The following is a 20,000-nucleotide window of genomic DNA, read 5'->3' on the forward strand; positions in this document are numbered from 1 at the left end:
GAGACAAGACATATACTACTTCATGTTTCTTTGAATACTCTGTTATCAATGCAAGACTAATGCATTCTCAATTTGATTGATAAGCCATCTATTTACAGGAGGGAAACCCTGATTTTGGTTGCAAATACCACAACACTACTTCAAACTGCATGAATCAAGAAGCCAAGCACAGCTAAGAATGACAGGCTACTGGTGAGGCACTGCTGGTTCTGAATCACCTGGTCTCACCTGGTGTATTCTGTCAAGATCATCCTGAGAACGGTCTAAGAGGTGCAGGCGGGAGAGCCGCTCCACCAGCTCAGCCCCGCCACTCTGCGGGTCACGCACACACCAGGCACAGGACAGACAAGCAACACCAAGTGAGGATCACACTTAAAACCTCAGTCCTTTGTGATACTTACATATAAATGAAGCTGTTGTGGCCAGTATCATATAAGTCATTTTTTATATAAAATAAAAATGGATGTGAGAATGTAAGATGGGTGACACAGCTGAAGTTGCAAAGGAGTGTAAATGGTAATGGAGAAAATGTCATACAAGGCACTATGAGCTACTTTCATAGTTAATGCTTTAACCTTAATATAAACTGTCAGGAAATAACAAACTATCAATATCTGTCATAGTATATAAAGGGTGCTTTGGGCCCACTTTGGTCACCAATCCAAACTTGCCAAGCATATTGAAGTGCAACAAGGACAAACAGGAAAATAATGGTACACAGTAATGAAAACGTGGATGTATAATTTATAACATGACTGCCACTATACTCCTGCATAGCAACATTGGCCAATAAGGGCTTGGAAAAAAAGGCTTAAAATTTTGTTTTCCACAGCAAAATGTACAGTGATTATTTCAAATAGTCCTCTGCCATAAAAGCTGCATTATGAAGCCATAGGTGCTCAGAAGTGATAAGAGATCCCTAAGGCAGGGTGTTAAAGTGTTAAAATACTGTTATACACCAGCCCTGGTGCCCTGCACATTATTGATCTGAATAATAATAATAATAAATAAATAAAAAATAAAGTATGAATGCAATCATTTTTTGCAATGAAAAATCACCATGCAATGCCCACCAAGGTAGCAAATCATTCCTAAGCTATTAAAAAGCAGCAATTAAAAGCCCAAATCTGCACTCATATTTCTTTTTGCATAAAAAATACAAGCATGCTTTTATAGGCATTCCAAAAAATAACTTGTCATACTGTGTAAACCTGGAATTTTGAGGAGATTCAAAATACCACAATGTAACCCCAGTGCATTTTAGTATGATTAGGTGGTGTTACCCAAAACCTGACAAAGCGGTGAGTGGTGTTGTAGTATACCTCCTCTGTGTCTGACGAGCAAGTTGGGGAGCTCTGGCCATTGGAAGGCACGACCCCCAAGCGGATGAGTTCACCCAGTCGGCGCTCTGCTGCTGTCAGCTGCCCTCGCTCCTGCAACCCAACACCAATGCACCTTTGCAACACCTTGACAGTGGCTTACCTCACCTCATAACACAAATGTATCACTATGTCAATCCAACTAATTGACTTATCTTGAATACTAAAGTTGTTTGCAGTTACCATAACTGTACTTACAAAGCTGCAGCTAAAAAAAATATGTAAAAGTTAATATGCATGAAAGCTGGGGTCAGTTGTTTTGCTGTTTGAGTCAGATTATACATTAACAATAGTTTCCTGCCCCAGGGTTAATTTTTTCTAGTCACAATGACAAATACCTTTGCAACTTTTGCAAGGAGAGCTTGGCGTTCTTTCTCTAGGACTTCTGTCTCTTGCCTCACAGAGACAGTCATCTCCAACATGTGCCGCTCCAACTCCACGATCTTTGCATGCCGACTGGTCAACTTCTCTCTCACCTCTGCAATCTGAAGAAAAAAATTGATCGTACTTCTAATACAAATAGTTCTGAAAGTAAAAAATCATGCTTACCTTACAGATTTGTGAAAGTACAAAATGTCTGCACACTCCATATACATCTGAAGGAAAATATATCATTAGAGCTGGGGCCCCATGGGTGTCCTACATTAAATTCTATGAGGAGGAAAATACAATACAAAAGACCTCTGTTCAAATATTTTCTTCTGCTCACTAGATGTCAGGTCAGTGTTCTGAGGATAGATGTTTAAATCCTATAGTCAATTGAAAAAGTTAATAAGAATATCTAATAACTCCTTAATTTATGAAATATTAATTGAAGAGGATATTATTATTTTTCTGATTTTTGCAGTTGCTTGGCCGTGCCGAACATCTGCAGAGCCAAATGTGCCTCCATGCTACAACACCTGCACATGAAGATGAAGTCCCCATGCATAAACTAAACTCCTAAGCCCAGCCCTCTCCCTCACCCTCAAGCCCATTTCCATTTTGCCTCTTCCCATTCCCTGTGCAGGGGTGGGAGCTTAAACCAATAGAAATTAAAAGTACAGTCAGAGGAGAAAATACCCTACAAAAATGGGCCACTTCACCCATTCCAGCACTCTTGCCATGCCTCCTCAGATCCCAGTAGCTGGAATTGCAACACCAACAGCACCAATAACCAGTATCAACAATGTAGCATCCAGCCTCCTGACAGACAAATAAACTTATCCAAAGAATATAAAAACCTCTCCTTTAATGGTCCAAACACAGAAGTTTGAGACTCACCTCCTTATTGAGTTCCTCTCTTTCAGCCTCTCGGTGAGCCTCGGCCTCCATCTGGTGGAACTCAGTGTCCTCAAACACCTTTTAACAGAATAAAGGAATGTATGAACAAAACTTATCTAAAATGTAAAAGAAAAGCAGAAAAAATAATGGTTGATATATTCAGGAACTCACAGACAAGCTACCTACACATAGAATAATATATTTTGGCAAAATATAAGAAAAAAGCAGAAGTAAAATACACCCACATGAGTGCACTGCTAATGTAACCAAAACAAACACACAAGGCACTCACAAAACACAGCTATAAGAAAGTCACAAAAAAATATCTCATCAGTATCTGTATAAAGGACAAAGTGTAAACACATCACTTATTTAGTGAAAGCAAATGAGAAACAAAAGTTATGCTCATTTACTCTTTCCCTTTCCAAAACACTGGATAAACAGTCATCTACAAATCTCTCTGTGATAGTATGTTTCTAAAATTTTATACTGGATTGTAAGTTTCCCAATGCACACACACCACTAGCACAGTAACTCTTTATCTATTCTCATCTCAGTACCTCTGTACTTAGCAGCCAAATGATCTGTATAAACACTGCATTTGATGCAATTCCATGAATAGGAAAAGTTGTTTCATGATATATAGGCTATTGCTGATTAAAAAAATGGGTCTTCGAGCTTTTGTGAGCTGATTTATTATTTCAGTTAATATGAATTTTCAACACCACGTCAGTTTGATTCATGGAAGCATTCACATACATGTGTCTGTTCTAGCTCTTACCAGTGACTTAAGCAGAGAATGTTAACATACTCAAGTTGAAAGTGAATTCCTTTCAACTACAGTGGTAAACATAATCAACAGTTTCCATTATCTATCACATTCACACCTCTTTCGAAAATTTGGGTTGTGTACCTTCCTCCATCCACTCCATCCATGTAGATGTTGAACAAACATAAGGATATGACACACCAGCCAAACTCATCTGGTTGCTAAAGCTTCCATTATTTTTACATATGCTGATCTACCACTATAGAAATCACTCATTGTTTCCAAATGCCTTCTCTCCACTCTGTAGATGTATGAATATTTCTTATCATTAATTTTTCCAATTAATCTTTATCACATGTCAACCCTACATCAGGAATGCCTGGAACAACCTGCTCTTTTTACCTATTTTCTCAACAAGCTGCCTGAGGGTAAACACCTTATCAATGAGCCCCTTGCACCATTTGAAACTTCCTTTTTTTGTCACCAACCATGCCATTTTTTATTCTCTGTATTATATGATGATTTCCCTGCCACAGACACCCACCCTTTTTGCATCCCTTGAGATATAAAAGTCACTTCTGATCTTAAGCTTTTTGACAGAAACATTATCCTTCAGTGGCAGTCTTGTGGAGACAAAGGTTTTAGTGTTTGAATGATGTGTGAATATGCTGTGTGGCCCACTTTACATTCAGTAAACCCCTTCTCCATGGATGGAAATTGCTTCATGTTTTTCAAGGTTCAATTTACCAAATCAGCTTTGTGGAAGTGTGGTTGTTGTCAATGATGATGCTGATGATCATGGCAATGTGATGAATCATTAGAGAACCTGCAACAATGCCTGGTTTTGCTTCCTGTTGTTAAGTGGTATGCCTTTCAAATTGTGATGCATACATTTTTTTTATGATGGGGCCCCAGCACATCACAGGCAAGTAAGTAGCTTATGTGGCACCATTCATGGCTCGGCTCATGCTGCCTCCTGGGACTCAACTTGATCCTCATGAGATTTTCCTTACAGTCTGGGTTGATTTTTTTTTTTTTCAAGTTTCGCCAATGGCGCCGGAAGGCCTTCTTGGAGGGGCTTGGTGGTCGGCTTCAGTCCATTATGGGATAGGCAAGTCTTTACAGAGGCACCATCCTGCTTGGCTCATGCTGCCCCCTGGAGCTCATATTTGATTCTCTTTAACCTGGTAGCAGTGCGGGTCAAATTTTTGGCTTTACTGCGTACCAGCAATGGGCCAAATTTTTGGCTTGACATAAACCTCCCAAAATAGATGATGCATAAAATGATCACAAATGCGTTGATATATATTACACAATGATTCGTGTGAGTGATGATTTTTTCTCATTAATTCACTTAGAGGGGCCTTTAAGAAACATGATCCCACAGCTACCGGGTTAAGAGAGGATCTAGAGTCTGGGTAAATAAATGGCCTTTAGGACAGCATGTGGGTAGTCTTAAGCCACTTGACGATGACTGAAAAGTTGCCAGCTTGTTTGTAGTGGCAGGTGGGATATGAACCTGCTCCCTCCCTCATGAATGCTGTGCCTGCACACTGACCATTCAGCCACCACCTCCTCCTCCTGGTCATCAGAACAGCATGTGGGTTGTCTTTGGTCATTCTATGCAATTGAGAATTGTCAACTTGTGGAGGAGGGTAAGACTTACACCCGGGCTCTGCAGGACATCGAACCTACAGGCTGACCATTCAGCCCCTGCCTCCTCATAATGATGATACTGAAGATGATAATAATGACTGTGTTCAATTAAGATGATGGCAATTAAGATGATGATAATATATTGAACTGCATACTAAGTTTTTATTAACATGTCTTTATGATTTTTTTTTTGTGTCATGTGTTGAAATGTAAATCAGCATCTAGCTTCATCAACATAAATACTTCTATATCCCTGTAAAGAAATTCACACATGTATTACTAATGAATCAACTGTCATTAGTTACATTCACCTTGGCAGTTTAGTGAAATTTAGCAAGAAGCTATTAAAGTTTCCAAACTCAAGTAAAATTATAATTATATGCTGAAGTCTGCCAATAAATGGATAAGCAAAAGAAGAGGTTTAGACACAAGTAGCCAACACATCAACATTTCATCAAATACTTCTAACTAGTAATTCTTATACTAGTAAAATGAATTAGCCAATATTAACTAGTGCTAAAACACCAAACATAAGTAATATCAGATCTGAAAAATTTGCAGTCTGTAAAAAAATATGAATGCTTCCTTCACTACTAAAAACAAAGCCTTTACAAAACTGAAGGACCCAAATGTGCAGCATGTGGAGTGAGTGAACGCAACCCATTGTTATCAAGTGTACAAGGGGAAGAGACCCCTGCTTTGATGGCGGCACGGCTAAGTCACTCTCACATGTTGCACCTTGTATGTTTTCTACCTTCACCACAGAGAACAGGACACAAGACAACTGAGGGACTTTTATGGTGGGAGGATGTAGTATGTATATGGCAAACAGCAATCAGCACACAACACCCACCATGCTGGACACACTTTATACATCTTACACTTACTTTCTTCGCCTTCTTCCACCGAATATAGAAAAAGAAAAACTGCAAGCAAAGTTGGATACAAAAGTTAGAACAGCAAGAAGGAAAATAACAAGAAACTTGGCTATTACCTTCATCAATCAATAAGTCAATGTGGGGCTTATAAGAAAAGTTGTCAACACTGAGCGTACTTTTTTTGTTATCTTGTGTATTACATTATTTTATCAAATTTACTGAAATGTTTTTATGCATAACATTGTATCCAAGTGGTGGTGTTGTAAGATATTGTTACACGTATAGGAGAGCTTTCTTACATGGGGGAAAAAATCTAGTTTACTTTACTTTAAACTGGTTAGAAAACTCTGGAATTCTTGAGAGATATACAGACTTTCAGAATACGAGGAAAGTTTATATTACAACACGGATTATGAAGCCTATATGCAGGAAAAAAGCCATTAGAAGCAAACATTATTATATACAAAACACCTTTTTGTCGCATAAATGTTTCCCCCTTCACTGCCCTCCACTCCTCCTATGTAAAATTCAGGGGCTTTTTGGCTAACTCACCATCTACAAAAAATCATTAGTTTTTTCCTCATCCACAAAACCCAACAGAAGTGGTCTGTCAGTAAGAAAAAGAATAATCACTTTGTTTGATAATGAAGAGAACATCCTTGGTCTCACCTTGCGCTCTGCCTCAACGGCTTCATGTTGAGCCTTCAGTGTCTCCAACATTTCAGTTTCTTCATCTGTGGTGCCACTAAAGTTTTCACTCTTTCCCTCCAACTGATCCAACTCTCTCTCAGCTTCTTCCAAGCGTGAGCGACAAGCCTGAGGGTTTAATTAAATATATGTTTGAAACTAATTTGAATCTTTAATTTCAAATGAATAATGAACTTGTATTGTGATTGTCTGCAATACTGTTAAAATATATTGACATGAAAATGAGAGGAACATATCACCTTGCTGACAGAGTACTGATGTGATAGACTGGACACCCACTCAACTATTTCAGCTCAGAAAACTTGCTGAGTGGTTTAGTTTAAAGGTATAATGTATAAGTAAAATGTATTGGAATATCATACCCAAATTTCTGAAGCAGGGAAAACTCACTAATGGATGAACTGAGAAAATAACCTTTAGAGATAAAATTGCAGATTAAAAAAAATATCCTCCTCTTCCATTGTTCAGATCCTTACTTCAGAAAGGTTTTGGTAAGATGATTAAAAATAATTCTGAGTCTTAGCAACAAAGAGCTACAGAGGGAGGAAGACACAGCTCTACCAGATTACCTCAATGGCTTCCTGGTGGTGCTGCCGCTCTTGAAGGCAGCGTTCCTCCAGCTCTTGACTCTTCTGTAGCAAAGCAGCCAAACGCTCCTCTTCCATAGCTGCCTTTTCCCTCATGGGCACAAGCTCCCCTTCCAGCAATGCTCTCTCAACCTCAAGCTGCAATGTATGATTCACCCATTTACAAAACCTCATCTGGTAAAGGGTTTTCTTCGGACTAAAATTTCATTATAATTCATATAAAAAAGCATTAACACCATGAAACTTATAAATCAAGTCTTCTAATTATTACAGCACAGACATCACAATCAGTACACTAAATAATGTCCGCCATGTCTGTTATCAAAATTCCTCCTTCTAGGGTTTTCTATGTGCAGTGTTTTTGCACACACTGCCTCACCATATTCATATACATGCAACCTGTGCCTCAAAATGATGATGACCCCAGCTCTTTAAATGATGGTTTTATAGTTTTACTTTCTTACCTTTCTGAAGCTAGTAAAATGGAAAAGGAAATTCTTCAGTACCTATCAGCTCACATACTTCATTCTATTCATCTGGATGGGTTTAACAAGGGATATCCTACTGGTGACCTTGGCTTGTTCAGCCAAGTCTTGGTCATTCACTTTAAGGTGGTCAGATGAAACTTTTGCTCCTTAGTAGGTCCAGTATTAATATTGGCATTCTGAGACACTTTCCATTGGATTTTATCCCTATCTCTGTTAGTATAAATTTATCTGGTGCCCGAATTGGTCAATCTACTGCTGCTGCCACTAGTACAGTCAATGTTCTTTGAAACCTATAAATACCCATAAATTTCTTTATCTGATACCCATGAATTTAACATGGACAAGATTAAAAACTCTAAAGAAAGGCAGAACCATGAAAACAATCAAGGGAAGACTGGGCATTGGCAGACATCAGTTATTCACTCTAAAAGATGCAGATGGCAACTTCCTGAAAGATGGGGAGGTAATTAGAGTAGAAATATTTAACAGCAAAGTACACAGTGATAGAGTTGGACTGGGGAATGGTGATTGGTAGAATGATTTGCTGATCTTGGAAGTTCCCAGAGTAATCATGGATGAACTAAAGAAAGCTTTGAAAGAAATGATTAGAGCATTTAATAGATGACCTAATTATAGACCAAATCAAAGATTCAGGTGATTTTATACTTAACAGACTACTATCTCAAAAAAAAAAAAAAAAAAAATATATATATATATATATATATATATATATATATATATATATATATATATATATATATATATATATATATATATATATATATATATATATATATATATAAAATGCCTACAGAGTCACAGAGTTTCTAGATCTTGGAAAAATGCCACCATTATAGTAATGGACTCAAAAGGTAACACAAAACTTATAAAATTACCAACCACTTAGTTTTTCTTCCAGTACTCGAGAAACTCTTCACTAAGATCATGGCAGACTGAATAAACACATTAGACTAACCAGCCAAGACAACAAGATGAATTTCATGGTGGGTACTCACCACCTGGCCATATCCATGTCATCAACCAAGTTGTTGAATAATCAGCCAAATACAATAAAAAATAAGCATGGCTTTCATAAATTTTGAAAAAGCATTAAATTCAGTTATGATTTCAGCAGTCATGCAGGTACTTAGGAAACAGTGTAGATAAACAGTACATAAAGGCAGTGGAAGATGAATAAAGACACAGAATGGCAACCATTAAACTCCAGCTATGATGAGATACTACGTGAGAAAAAAATATATGTGACATATACATGGCCAAGAGAAACAAGTACATATGTACATATGCAGTTTAGTATATATGATTAAAACATCTGTTTGTGGCTTCATGAACCTGGAATGCTGGTTAGCTTGAGAAGAGTTGGCACTGAAGAATGGTCTCAGCAAATTATTATTCTAGTATAGAAGGAATAAAAGAGAATAATATGGAATTCAAGGAGGATTCAGTCTCTTGAGTGTACCTTTAAAGGTGTATGGTGAGACTATACATATGGCATGAAATAAAATTTTGAAACAAGGTAAAAAAATTACCTTATATCAAATGGGATTAGTAAAAGCACACTGTTCTGATATGAGTTGAATATGCAAATAGAATAAATATAATTGTGCAAAAATCAGTTAAGGTGGATTAAAGAGTAGGCTTCATTGTAAATGGAACTATAGATAAGTGAGAATGAAAAGAAACAATGTATGATGACAGAATTATTGGAAGACAGCCTGAAGAAGGCATAGATGGATAACTACTCTGGTAGTTTTGAAACAACTTCACAACTATTGAGAAGCACATATGAAGACAAGTATCCATGCGAGGTTATTTTTGGCTTAGAACTCACAGGCATCATGTACAACAAATATTCATGCAAGAGGTTCTATCTAGATTCATTCATATCAATACAGATTACTGCAATGAACACACACCAAAGAATGACAAGGCAACAGAAACACTCACAAGGACACTTGGCTTTTTCTCCAACACACACAGTTCTCAAGCACCACTCATGTTACTCTCTCATAGCCCAGAATCACTTCCTTGACCCAAAAATTCTTGTAATGTGGACCCATTATTTCATGCCCCAACCTGATTTTTAGTGTAAGTACTTATCATCACACTTGTTAAATCCATTTAAAGACCTTAAACAGGTCACTGTGACTCATGTATTTTTTAAAGAAATTACACTCTTTTATCCTTTCCTTGCATTTTAAATTTCTTTGCCCTTGAATATTATTTTATAGCATTCTCTGTACAAATCCTCAGAAAATCTACACTTATTCTCAACTTTCCCTTATTTATCAACATACTCTGACTTTACTGGTAGCTTTTCTTTATGCCTCCTCTCCAATTCAAAGTAGAGCCATTCATGTAATATAATTATATGACTTCTTTCAATATGCCTAAACCACCATTATTTTTGGTTCTCTGATATTTAGAATTTCTAGAAATTATCTGACATCAGACAGACAGGAGTTACCTCTCTCAAAGCTTCATCTTCTGTGTTCTCTAGCTCAGTGACACTTCGTTTGAGATCAGTGACTGAATGTAGTGCCTCATTCTTGATCCCTCTCAGGCGCTCTATCTCCCCAGGCACGTCCTGTTGTTAGGGAGCAGGGCAAAAAAGTCATGCATGGTTATCAATAAATGATTTGGCTGCCATGAGGCAGGACTTTTTTCAACAAGTGAACTCAGCTGATTGTTCAAAATAAAAACTCAAGTATGAAAACACAGCAAAGGCATCACAAATTTCTATAATGCAATAGAATGCCACAAAACAACTACAGAAAGGCTAACACACTTTAACAGGCAATGCATCATAGTACCTTACTTAATACTCGAGAAGTACAATGTTTACTGACATATGCATTCCAATAACTTTCAGCTAATTCATGTGGTCTTGAAATAATGACATTCACCAAAGTTTTGCTACTTACGTCAATGTTGAATGTGTCTTGAATATTTTTGATAATATGCTCTTCTAAAACCTTATTGCATACTCTTTCCTGATCTGCTGCAGCAACAGATTCATAAGTAAGCTTCACTGATTTATCTTTGGAATGACCAGGCATGGGAGAGTCTTTTGAATGATCTACAGTGTCTTTTGAATTTCTATTTCTACTTTGCACTGCAACATGACAGCTGCTGTTTTCATAGGTATGCACTCTTTCTTCAGTTCTTGCTGACACATCACTACACACAGCACTTGACAGTTGAATGGCAGCAGCATCACAATCCCGTGTGAGGCCACTGCTGTCACTATTCATTTTGTTGAGGGTTGGTGAGTCCCCAAGCACAGACCTTTCTATCCTAGGAGATCTCGGAGGCCTTGGTGGGGGGGACAAGACTTCTGGCGAACTGGAGGAGTCAGACCGCATAAAGGGACTTCTGTTTTCCTTGTTTCTCGTACTTTCTTTTTGACTTCTGGGGCCCCTAATTTTCTTGTTTTCATTTGCTCCTCCTTGGAATTCTGATATGGCCATTCTGTTTTCTATGATCTCACAGTTGTCTCGCCTGTCTGTCCTCTCCTTGCCCACGATGGTCTTGATGCGCGTGCGTGGGCTCTGAGGCATCGGGTAGGTGAGGTAAGAAGGGCTGACATTCTCATAGGGACTCTTTGGACTGCTAGGACTTGGGGAATGGGAAGGAACCTGTAGCGGAGCAGGGTTGGGGAAAGGATGGTAGCTTGGCAAGTTCCCACTTCTGAAAAAGATAACGGATGCATTAGGAAATGTATAAATGGTCACCTTGATTCCAGGAACTACATCATTATCTCAAGAAGTGAGTGTATAAATGCTTAGCTTAATTCCAAACATTATTAGAACATAACCATCAATGGCTAATTAAACAAAACTCTCAATCATCATTAATACCAAACATAATGAATAAATTGATATTCTGTAAACTTGTTCCTGATAAAGACACTCTTGGCTTGCCTCCAGGTGGTAATGCTGCGCGGCCTTCACCTTGCATGTGTTATCATCACATTTAAAATACCTGTCTATTTTTAACTCATTCACATTGATCTCTACTTAACTCTTTTTCCTCTGTATCTAATTGCATAAACAAGTATCTATTACTGTGCTGAGTCATAACTGTTAATGTACTCATATTTTCCTGCATTTTTTTTTTTTTTTTACATCAAAGGAAGCGGTTCAAGGAAAAAAAATATTTACATTTCCACCACCTCGGGGTGGTCGGCAAGCACTGAATTATTATCTTGCTATATTCTAATTTTTACAACACATAAACACAAAACAACAAAAAGCAGCTTAATATTCAGCTGCAGTATACTTGTTTTCATAACTTTACTGCATTTTTTTATAGTGTTTATGAATTTAACGCCAATTAATTACGTATAATAGCTTTCTTATCTTCGATGAAACTCTACTGAATACTGGAAGCAATTATTCTGTATCCTCACGATAGTTTTGCCGTGCAGCTGAATGGAGGCGCCCCTTACCTGTTGAGGGAGGCCGTGCGGTGCGCCGGGCTGATGACGTCACTGTGCTCGAAGCTGAAGATGGCACTCAGCTCATCCTCCGAGTTGGCGGACGGCGTCTTGAGGCTGGAGCCGGGGAGGGACGAGGCGGCGGGTGGGGTGGGCGTGGGCGAGGAGGTGGGCGTGGTGGGTAGGCCAGTGGGGGGAGGGGAGGAGGGCAGGCGTTTGTCCCGTGGTAGCGAGCCGTTGGTCTTGATTCTGAAAAGTAGACACAACGTTAACACACACACACACAGAAAAAAATATCAAGAAAAAACGTTATTAGAATATGCAGTTGTATTGTAGAGTCCACATTTAAAGGACACATTAAAGAGACTGATTAGAAAAAAAAAAAAAAAAAAAAATAGTGCTACATACTGGGCATCATAATTACGAAAAATGTCACGACGAGAGATGAAACAACCTCTGACATAGGAACGAAAAACAACAATACTAACATGAGAGAAGGAAACTGCTACTTACTGGGCACGGAAATTAAGAAAATGTCATGAAGGACGATAAATAAAAATAAATAATAAAATGAATAAGTCTAACATGATAAGGAAAAGGTTCAGCACGATCATCCTATACAAATAAAAGACACAGCGGGACGGAAATTCAGAAAATGTCATGAAGAACGATAAATAAAAATAAGTAAAATGAATAATTCTAACACGAGAAGGAAAAGGTTCGCACGATCATCCTGTACAAATAAAAGACAGAGGGAAGCTTACACGAAAAAAAACCAAAATCAAAAACAAAACACTTTAAGAAACGTTGTAAATGGAGAGGCAATGAATATGTAAACAAACAAACAACTGCAGCTTTCCAAATGGTGACAACCGATGCGTGGAATGCTTGCCAAGCGATGCCACGCGACAAAATTATGCACGAATGTCAAGCCGCGGCATTAGGAGCTTGCATCATTCAGGTTATAACTACGATTAGGTAAGATCACAATAATAATGACTTGACGCTCAGGAAGGAAAGGTATGAATGCAAGTGTGTGTGTGTGTGTGTGTGTGTGTGTGTTTACCTAGTTGTGAAATACAGAAAAAGAGTCGTACTAGGCTCGTGCTGTCCCGTCTCCATAACGCTTATTATCCAGTTTGGTTTTAAATTTATGAATCGTTTTTGCACACACAGTCTCCTTGTCAAGTCCGTTCCATGTTGTTGTACTTCTGTATGGGAAAACTGTATTTCTTGATGTCTCTCCTACAGATGCTCTTCTTCAATTTTTTGCTATTCCCTCTTGTCTCCCTTTTATCACGTACCTCTAAGTCTTCCTTGTCCAATTTCTCCAATCCCTCTTGTATCCTGTATAATGCTATTAGACGTGTTTGTGTGTGTGTGTGTGTGTGTGTGTGTGTGTGAGAGAGAGAGAGAGAGAGAGAGAGAGAGAGAGAGAGAGAGAGAGAGAGAGAGAGAGAGAGACCAAATGATAAAACTCATGCCATCCCAACTCAAGAACCAGACAACGAGAACACACACACACACACACACACACACACACACCACTATAAACCCCCTACTATAAAATGGATATCAAGATGTTAGAATCTGTACAGAGAAGGATGACAATAATGATTCAGGGTGTGAGAAACTTGCCCTATGAGGATAGAGTTAAGCATTTAAATCTACACTCGCTAGAAAGGCGAAGGTAGCGAGGAGACCTGATCGAGGTCTATAAATGGATGAAGAGCTTTAATAAAGGGGATGTCAGTAAGGTTCTGGTAGTAAAAGAGCCAGGTAGGACACGATGCAATGGTCTCAAGTTCGACAAATTCAGATTCAGCGAAGACAGGGGCAAGAATTGGTTCACAATCAAGAAGAGATTGCATAAATTCATGAATAGTGAGGTAAGGTGGGGTTAGGATAACAGGAGCTATCTTGTACAGGCCGACTGGCCTCTTGCAGACTCCTTACGTTCATAAGTTCTTGTGTTCTTAACTACTTAGGGTACAAATGAGCCTTCTAGTCAATTACCGCAACTCGCACCTCTCCCAAACATTCCCGCCACCCTCAGGGACATCACCAGCGTATACAGTGCAGCCGCAACGCAATCTACCAGAATGTGGAGCACACGCCCTACATCCTCCACACACACCATGACGAAACACGCGCGACTACTGCGGGAGTTCTGTTAGCTTCTAGGAAGGGGGAGGAGGCCAGAGTAGGAGGAGAGGAGTAGCGAGGAGCGGCGAGGGCGTGGAGGGAGAAGGGGACAAGGCAGGAGGCGAGGAGTAGAAAGGAGATCAGCAGCGAGGGCGAAGTGGAAGGCGTGGAGGGGGAGGGGGACAGACTTGAAAACGGCAGGAGGCGAGGAGTAAAAAGGACTGAAGCGGCGAGGGTGAAGGAGTGTAGGGGGAGGGGGACAAGGCAGAAAGCAAGGAGCAGCAAGGAGAGCAGCGGCGAGGGAGGCGAGGGAGAAGTGGATGGCGTGGAGGGGGAGGGGGACAAGGCAGGAGGCGAGAGATATCAAGGAGTAGCACGGAGCAGCGGCGAGGGCGAGGGCGTGGCTGGGGAGTGGGTAATGGTGGGGGCAGTGGGTCCGGCGCCTTTGGTGGAGGATACGATTAGTAAGCAACAGTGGTCAAGACGTCGCCTCGTCTCGTCGGTCATGCGTGCGGGTAGGGATAGGACTCGTGCATGTGTGTGTGTGTGTGTGTGTGTGTGTGTTGAGAGAGAGAGAGAGAGAGAGAGAGAGAGAGAGAGAGAGAGAGAGAGAGAGAGAGAGAGAGAGAGAGAGATGAAATGAATTAAGGAAAGAATGAAAGAAAAATATAGAAAGAAAGAGAAGGGAAGAAAAAGAAAGAAAACGAGAGAGAGAGAGAGAGAGAGAGAGAGAGAGAGAGAGAGAGAGAGAGAGAGAGAGAGAGAGAGAGTAAAGAAAACACTAGTACATCCTTCCTGAGCCTCCTTCGCATACAAATAAGAAAGAAAAAAAATCAGTTTTCGCCACTCAAGGGCATCTGATACCCTCCGCGCGCGTGTGTATGTGTGAAGGGTATCAGGAAGAATCGTTGTCCTACAAGGGAACGCGGCCATCACTTGGAACCTATCACAACAAAAACAAAAATAACATCTACTACTATTACTACTACTACTACTATGACTACTGCAACGACCTCTACTGACAGAAAACAACAATAACAACACACACACACACACACACACACACACACACATTTACACACATTTACAACTACGTAAATACACACACACACACACACACACACACACACACACACACACACACACACACAAGAGATTATGAAAGAAGAACCGAGAAGACCACAGCGGAAAAAAAAGAAGCCACAAGAGAGATCGTATGAAAGGGAAAGGATGATGCGAAGGGAGGAAACGGTCCGATATGAATCACGAGAGGCAGACAGCAATGGGCGAAGGTTAAGGGCGGGGAGGGCAGCGGAGAGGGAAGAAGGACAGTCGCGAGTGTGAGCTGCGGCCACGACATCTGTTGAATTAATTAATGTGGCGGCCGGCTCTCCCAGTGTCGACATTTCCACAGCCCTGCGTTAAAACACGGCTCCCCTGATACAGCACGAAAGAGCAATTCTACAGTTTTATGACCCTAACTTCCTGGACAAGACCCTACATTTGGTCATCCTTTACCCCGTAGTTAGCGGTGTCACATATCACGAAAGAGACAAACCTTTACTAGACAGCAGCGAGAACGACGGGGTGACCTCATAGTGGCTCTCCTCGCTTTAGTAGTGAGTCAAAACTTAAGTTATAAAAATAGATACACTGCGAAAAACAACAACTAAGTGACAGGTTGACGTTGTGAATTAAGTGAACATAAGAATGATGGATGAGAAAAAGAAAACCCGTGGGTCGTGGAGAAAGATGATTTGATGGGAAAGTTTCAGGTTGGCGAGGGTGTCCTTGAGGGTGAGGTGCTGACCTGGAGTAACCGCGGCCCGGCCTTCTGACGGGGAAGCTGGGATCCATGTCGGCGCGCACTCCCTATGCTCGCGCGCACACACACACACACACACACACGCACACACACAAGCAGAGTCACTGTTCACTATCCAGGGCGAACGAGGCACATGGTTATCGAGGTCCCTGGAGTTCCATGACCAAACACATCACAAGGCACTGTAGAGTCGTCACACTTCCCCCTGCGTCACCGGCCCCGCGTCAAGGGTCGTGCTGTCACTAAGCCTTCCTCGGGCTGCGTGGCCTCACACAGGCCTCCCGCAGCCTCCCACTCATTATCAGTCAAGACGCAGCCGTCGCGCCACGGCTGTGCCCGCGTCATGAGACATCACACTTTCGGTCTCAGCTGATGTGGCGAATCACGTCCTGGCCACGTTGACAAGGCCCTTTAAATCACTTTCCCTACACCAAATTCTTCACAAAGTACTATACAGTGTACAGTCACAAAATGTTATATATTTTTAGCAAATTTTTTTTGTAGCTAAATCTTTTTGTAACTTGAGCTACCACGTCTGCAGCCTCAGCCACCCACACAGCAACACACGCTGCCTCCCACCGCTCCTCCTCGGCCAGGGTTCAACACAGATTGTAAATTTTGTTCTCTGCTGTGAGGCGCTGCTGAGAGAGGGGTGTGAGGCACTCCCGGCCGCCTCCCGCTGCACACACACACTGTCACTACGTCGCCTCGCCTCGCCTCGCCTACTACTGCCGTCCCCGCTCGCCCTCCTACCCTCAGAACACTGCCTCCCCTCATGCCCAAGACTCGTCCGACTTTCATCATCCCAGTTATCATCCCTACTACATAGTTCCTATTTCTCCAAGAACTCGTGGCACACACACACACACACACGTAGATGAATGTGGATATGGAGACTGGACTATTAGAGCTTAGTTCGGGCCCGGTAGACTACAAATAGGTAAATACACACACACACACACACACACACACACACACACACACACACACACACGAAACAAACAAACCCAAACACTTAACACATCAACGCAGGTGGTGATCGGTGCTTCAAGTCTTGGGATAACACATTACTTCCTGGGTCCTGGTAACGGGGTGAGGTGACAGGGTAAGGACATAAGGAGGAGAGTCAGCTGGGGCAAGGGGAGGCGGGGGATAAGCACGGCACCGCCACGAGAGCCATACACGGCTTGCTTATGCCACCAACCAGCAGACACGGCAAGGGACTAATGGCCGCATTCCTCCTCCCGGTGCCCTGCTCCCCATGGCAAATAAACAGAGGGACGGACGGATGGAAATATTAGGTTCACTGACTGACCGACACTAAAGCAGTCAACACCCTTCACGGTACACAAGCACAGCCACAGCACAACACCCTTCACGGTACACCAGCACAGCCACATCACAACACCCTTCACGGTACACCAGCACAGCCACAGCACAACACCCTTCACGGTACACCAGCACAGCCACATCACAACACCCTTCACGGTACGCCAGCACAGCCACATCACAACACCCTTCACGGTACACCAGCACAGCCACATCACAACACCCTTCACGGTACACCAGCACAGCCACATCACAACACCCTTCACGGTACACCAGCACAGCCACATCACAACACCCTTCACGGTACACCAGCACAGCCACATCACAACACCCTTCACGGTACACCAGCACACCCACAGCACAACACCTTTCACGGTACACCAACACAGCCACATCACAACACCCTTCACGGTACACCAACACAGCCACATCACAACACCCTTCACGGTACACCAACACAGCCACAGCACAACACCCTTCACGGTACACCAGCACAGCCACAGCACAACACCCTTCACGGTACACCAGCACAGCCACAGCACAACACCCTTCACGGTACACCAGCACAGCCGCATCACAACACCCTTCACGGTACACCAGCACAGCCACAGCACAACACCCTTCACGGTACACCAGCACAGCCACAGCACACCCTTCACGGTACACCAGCACAGCCGCATCACAACACCCTTCACGGTACACCAGCACAGCCACATCTCAACACCCTTCACGGTACACCAGCACACCCACAGCACAACACCCTTCACGGTACACCAGCACAGCCACATCACAACACCCTTCACGGTACACCAACACAGCCACAGCACAACACCCTTCACGGTACACCAGCACAGCCGCATCACAACACCCTTCACGGTACACCAACACAGCCACAGCACAACACCCTTCACGGTACACCAGCACAGCCACAGCACAACACCCTTCACGGTACACCAGCACAGCCGCATCACAACACCCTTCACGGTACACCAACACAGCCACAGCACAACACCCTTCACGGTACACCAGCACAGCCGCATCACAACACCCTTCACGGTACACCAGCACAGCCACATCTCAACACCCTTCACGGTACACCAGCACAGCCACATCTCAACACCCTTCACGGTAGACACACCAGCACAGCCACATCACAACACCCTTCACGGTAGACACACCAGCACAGCCACATCACAACACCCTTCACGGTAGACACACCAGCACAGCCACATCACAACACCCTTCACGGTAGACACACCAGCACAGCCACATCACAACACCCTTCACGGTAGACACACCAGCACAGCCACATCACAACACCCTTCACGGTAGACACACCAGCACAGCCACATCACAACACCCTTCACGGTAGATACACCAGCACAGCCACATCACAACACCCTTCACGGTAGACACACCAGCACAGCCACATCACAACACCCTTCACGGTACACCAGCACAGCCACAGCACAACACCCTTCACGGTACACCAGCACAGCCACATCACAACACCCTTCACGGTAGACACACCAGCACAGCCACATCACAACACCCTTCACGGTAGACACACCAGCACAGCCACATCACAACACCCTTCACGGTACACCAGCACAGCCACATCACAACACCCTTCACGGTACACCAGCACAGCCACAGCACAACACCCTTCACGGTACACCAGCACAGCCACATCACAACACCCTTCACGGTAGACACACCAGCACAGCCACATCACAACACCCTTCACGGTACACCAGCACAGCCACATCACAACACCCTTCACGGTAGATACACCAGCACAGCCACATCACAACACCCTTCACGGTACACCAGCACAGCCACAGCACAACACCCTTCACGGTACACCAGCACAGCCACATCACAACACCCTTCACGGTACACCAGCACAGCCACATCTCAACACCCTTCACGGTACACCAGCACAGCCACATCTCAACACCCTTCACGGTACACCAGCACAGCCACATCACAACACCCTTCACGGTACACCAGCACAGCCACATCACAACACCCTTCACGGTACACCAGCACAGCCACATCACAACACCCTTCACGGTACACAAGCACAGCCACATCACAACACCCTTCACGGTACACAAGCACAGCCACATCACAACACCCTTCACGGTACACCAGCACAGCCACATCACAACACCCTTCACGGTAGACACACCAGCACAGCCACATCACAACACCCTTCACGGTAGACACACCAGCACAGCCACATCACAACACCCTTCACGGTAGACACACCAGCACAGCCACATCACAACACCCTTCACGGTAGACACACCAGCACAGCCACATCACAACACCCTTCACGGTACACCAGCACAGCCACATCACAACACCCTTCACGGTACACAAGCACAGCCACATCACAACACCCTTCACGGTACACCAGCACAGCCACATCACAACACCTTCACGGTACACAAGCACAGCCACATCACAACACCCTTCACGGTACACCAGCACAGCCACATCACAACA

General features: G+C 42.8%; 1 protein-coding gene and 1 long non-coding RNA gene across 11 annotated transcripts in view; one reads left to right on the forward strand and one right to left on the reverse strand.

The window, feature by feature from the left end:
• LOC127009381 (uncharacterized) overlaps positions 1–2,630 on the forward strand; it is a 7,814-nt gene extending 5,184 nt beyond the window's left edge. Inside the window, exons 2-3 of the long non-coding RNA XR_007761904.1 lie at positions 99–192; positions 2,227–2,630. This is a non-coding gene — a long non-coding RNA (uncharacterized LOC127009381). The remainder of the gene's footprint in view (positions 1–98; positions 193–2,226) is intronic.
• LOC127009380 (pleckstrin homology-like domain family B member 1) overlaps positions 1–20,000 on the reverse strand; it is a 145,875-nt gene that overhangs the window by 45,657 nt on the left and 80,218 nt on the right. For 8 of the 10 annotated variants that reach the window (XM_050882416.1, XM_050882410.1, XM_050882411.1 and 5 more), the window contains 10 exons: positions 12,200–12,436; positions 10,674–11,439; positions 10,217–10,336; positions 7,223–7,378; positions 6,615–6,761; positions 5,955–5,993; positions 2,643–2,720; positions 1,718–1,864; positions 1,323–1,433; positions 229–312 (listed from right to left, as the gene is read on the reverse strand). In XM_050882416.1, the coding sequence (XP_050738373.1) occupies positions 229–312; positions 1,323–1,433; positions 1,718–1,864; positions 2,643–2,720; positions 5,955–5,993; positions 6,615–6,761; positions 7,223–7,378; positions 10,217–10,336; positions 10,674–11,439; positions 12,200–12,436 (1,885 nt within the window). The remainder of the gene's footprint in view (positions 1–228; positions 313–1,322; positions 1,434–1,717; positions 1,865–2,642; positions 2,721–5,954; positions 5,994–6,614; positions 6,762–7,222; positions 7,379–10,216; positions 10,337–10,673; positions 11,440–12,199; positions 12,437–20,000) is intronic. The other 2 variants (XM_050882415.1, XM_050882414.1) reach the window with 2 other exon arrangements.

Source organism: Eriocheir sinensis, chromosome 40 (assembly GCF_024679095.1).
Source record: "Eriocheir sinensis breed Jianghai 21 chromosome 40, ASM2467909v1, whole genome shotgun sequence".
NCBI classification, from domain to species: domain Eukaryota; kingdom Metazoa; phylum Arthropoda; class Malacostraca; order Decapoda; family Varunidae; genus Eriocheir; species Eriocheir sinensis.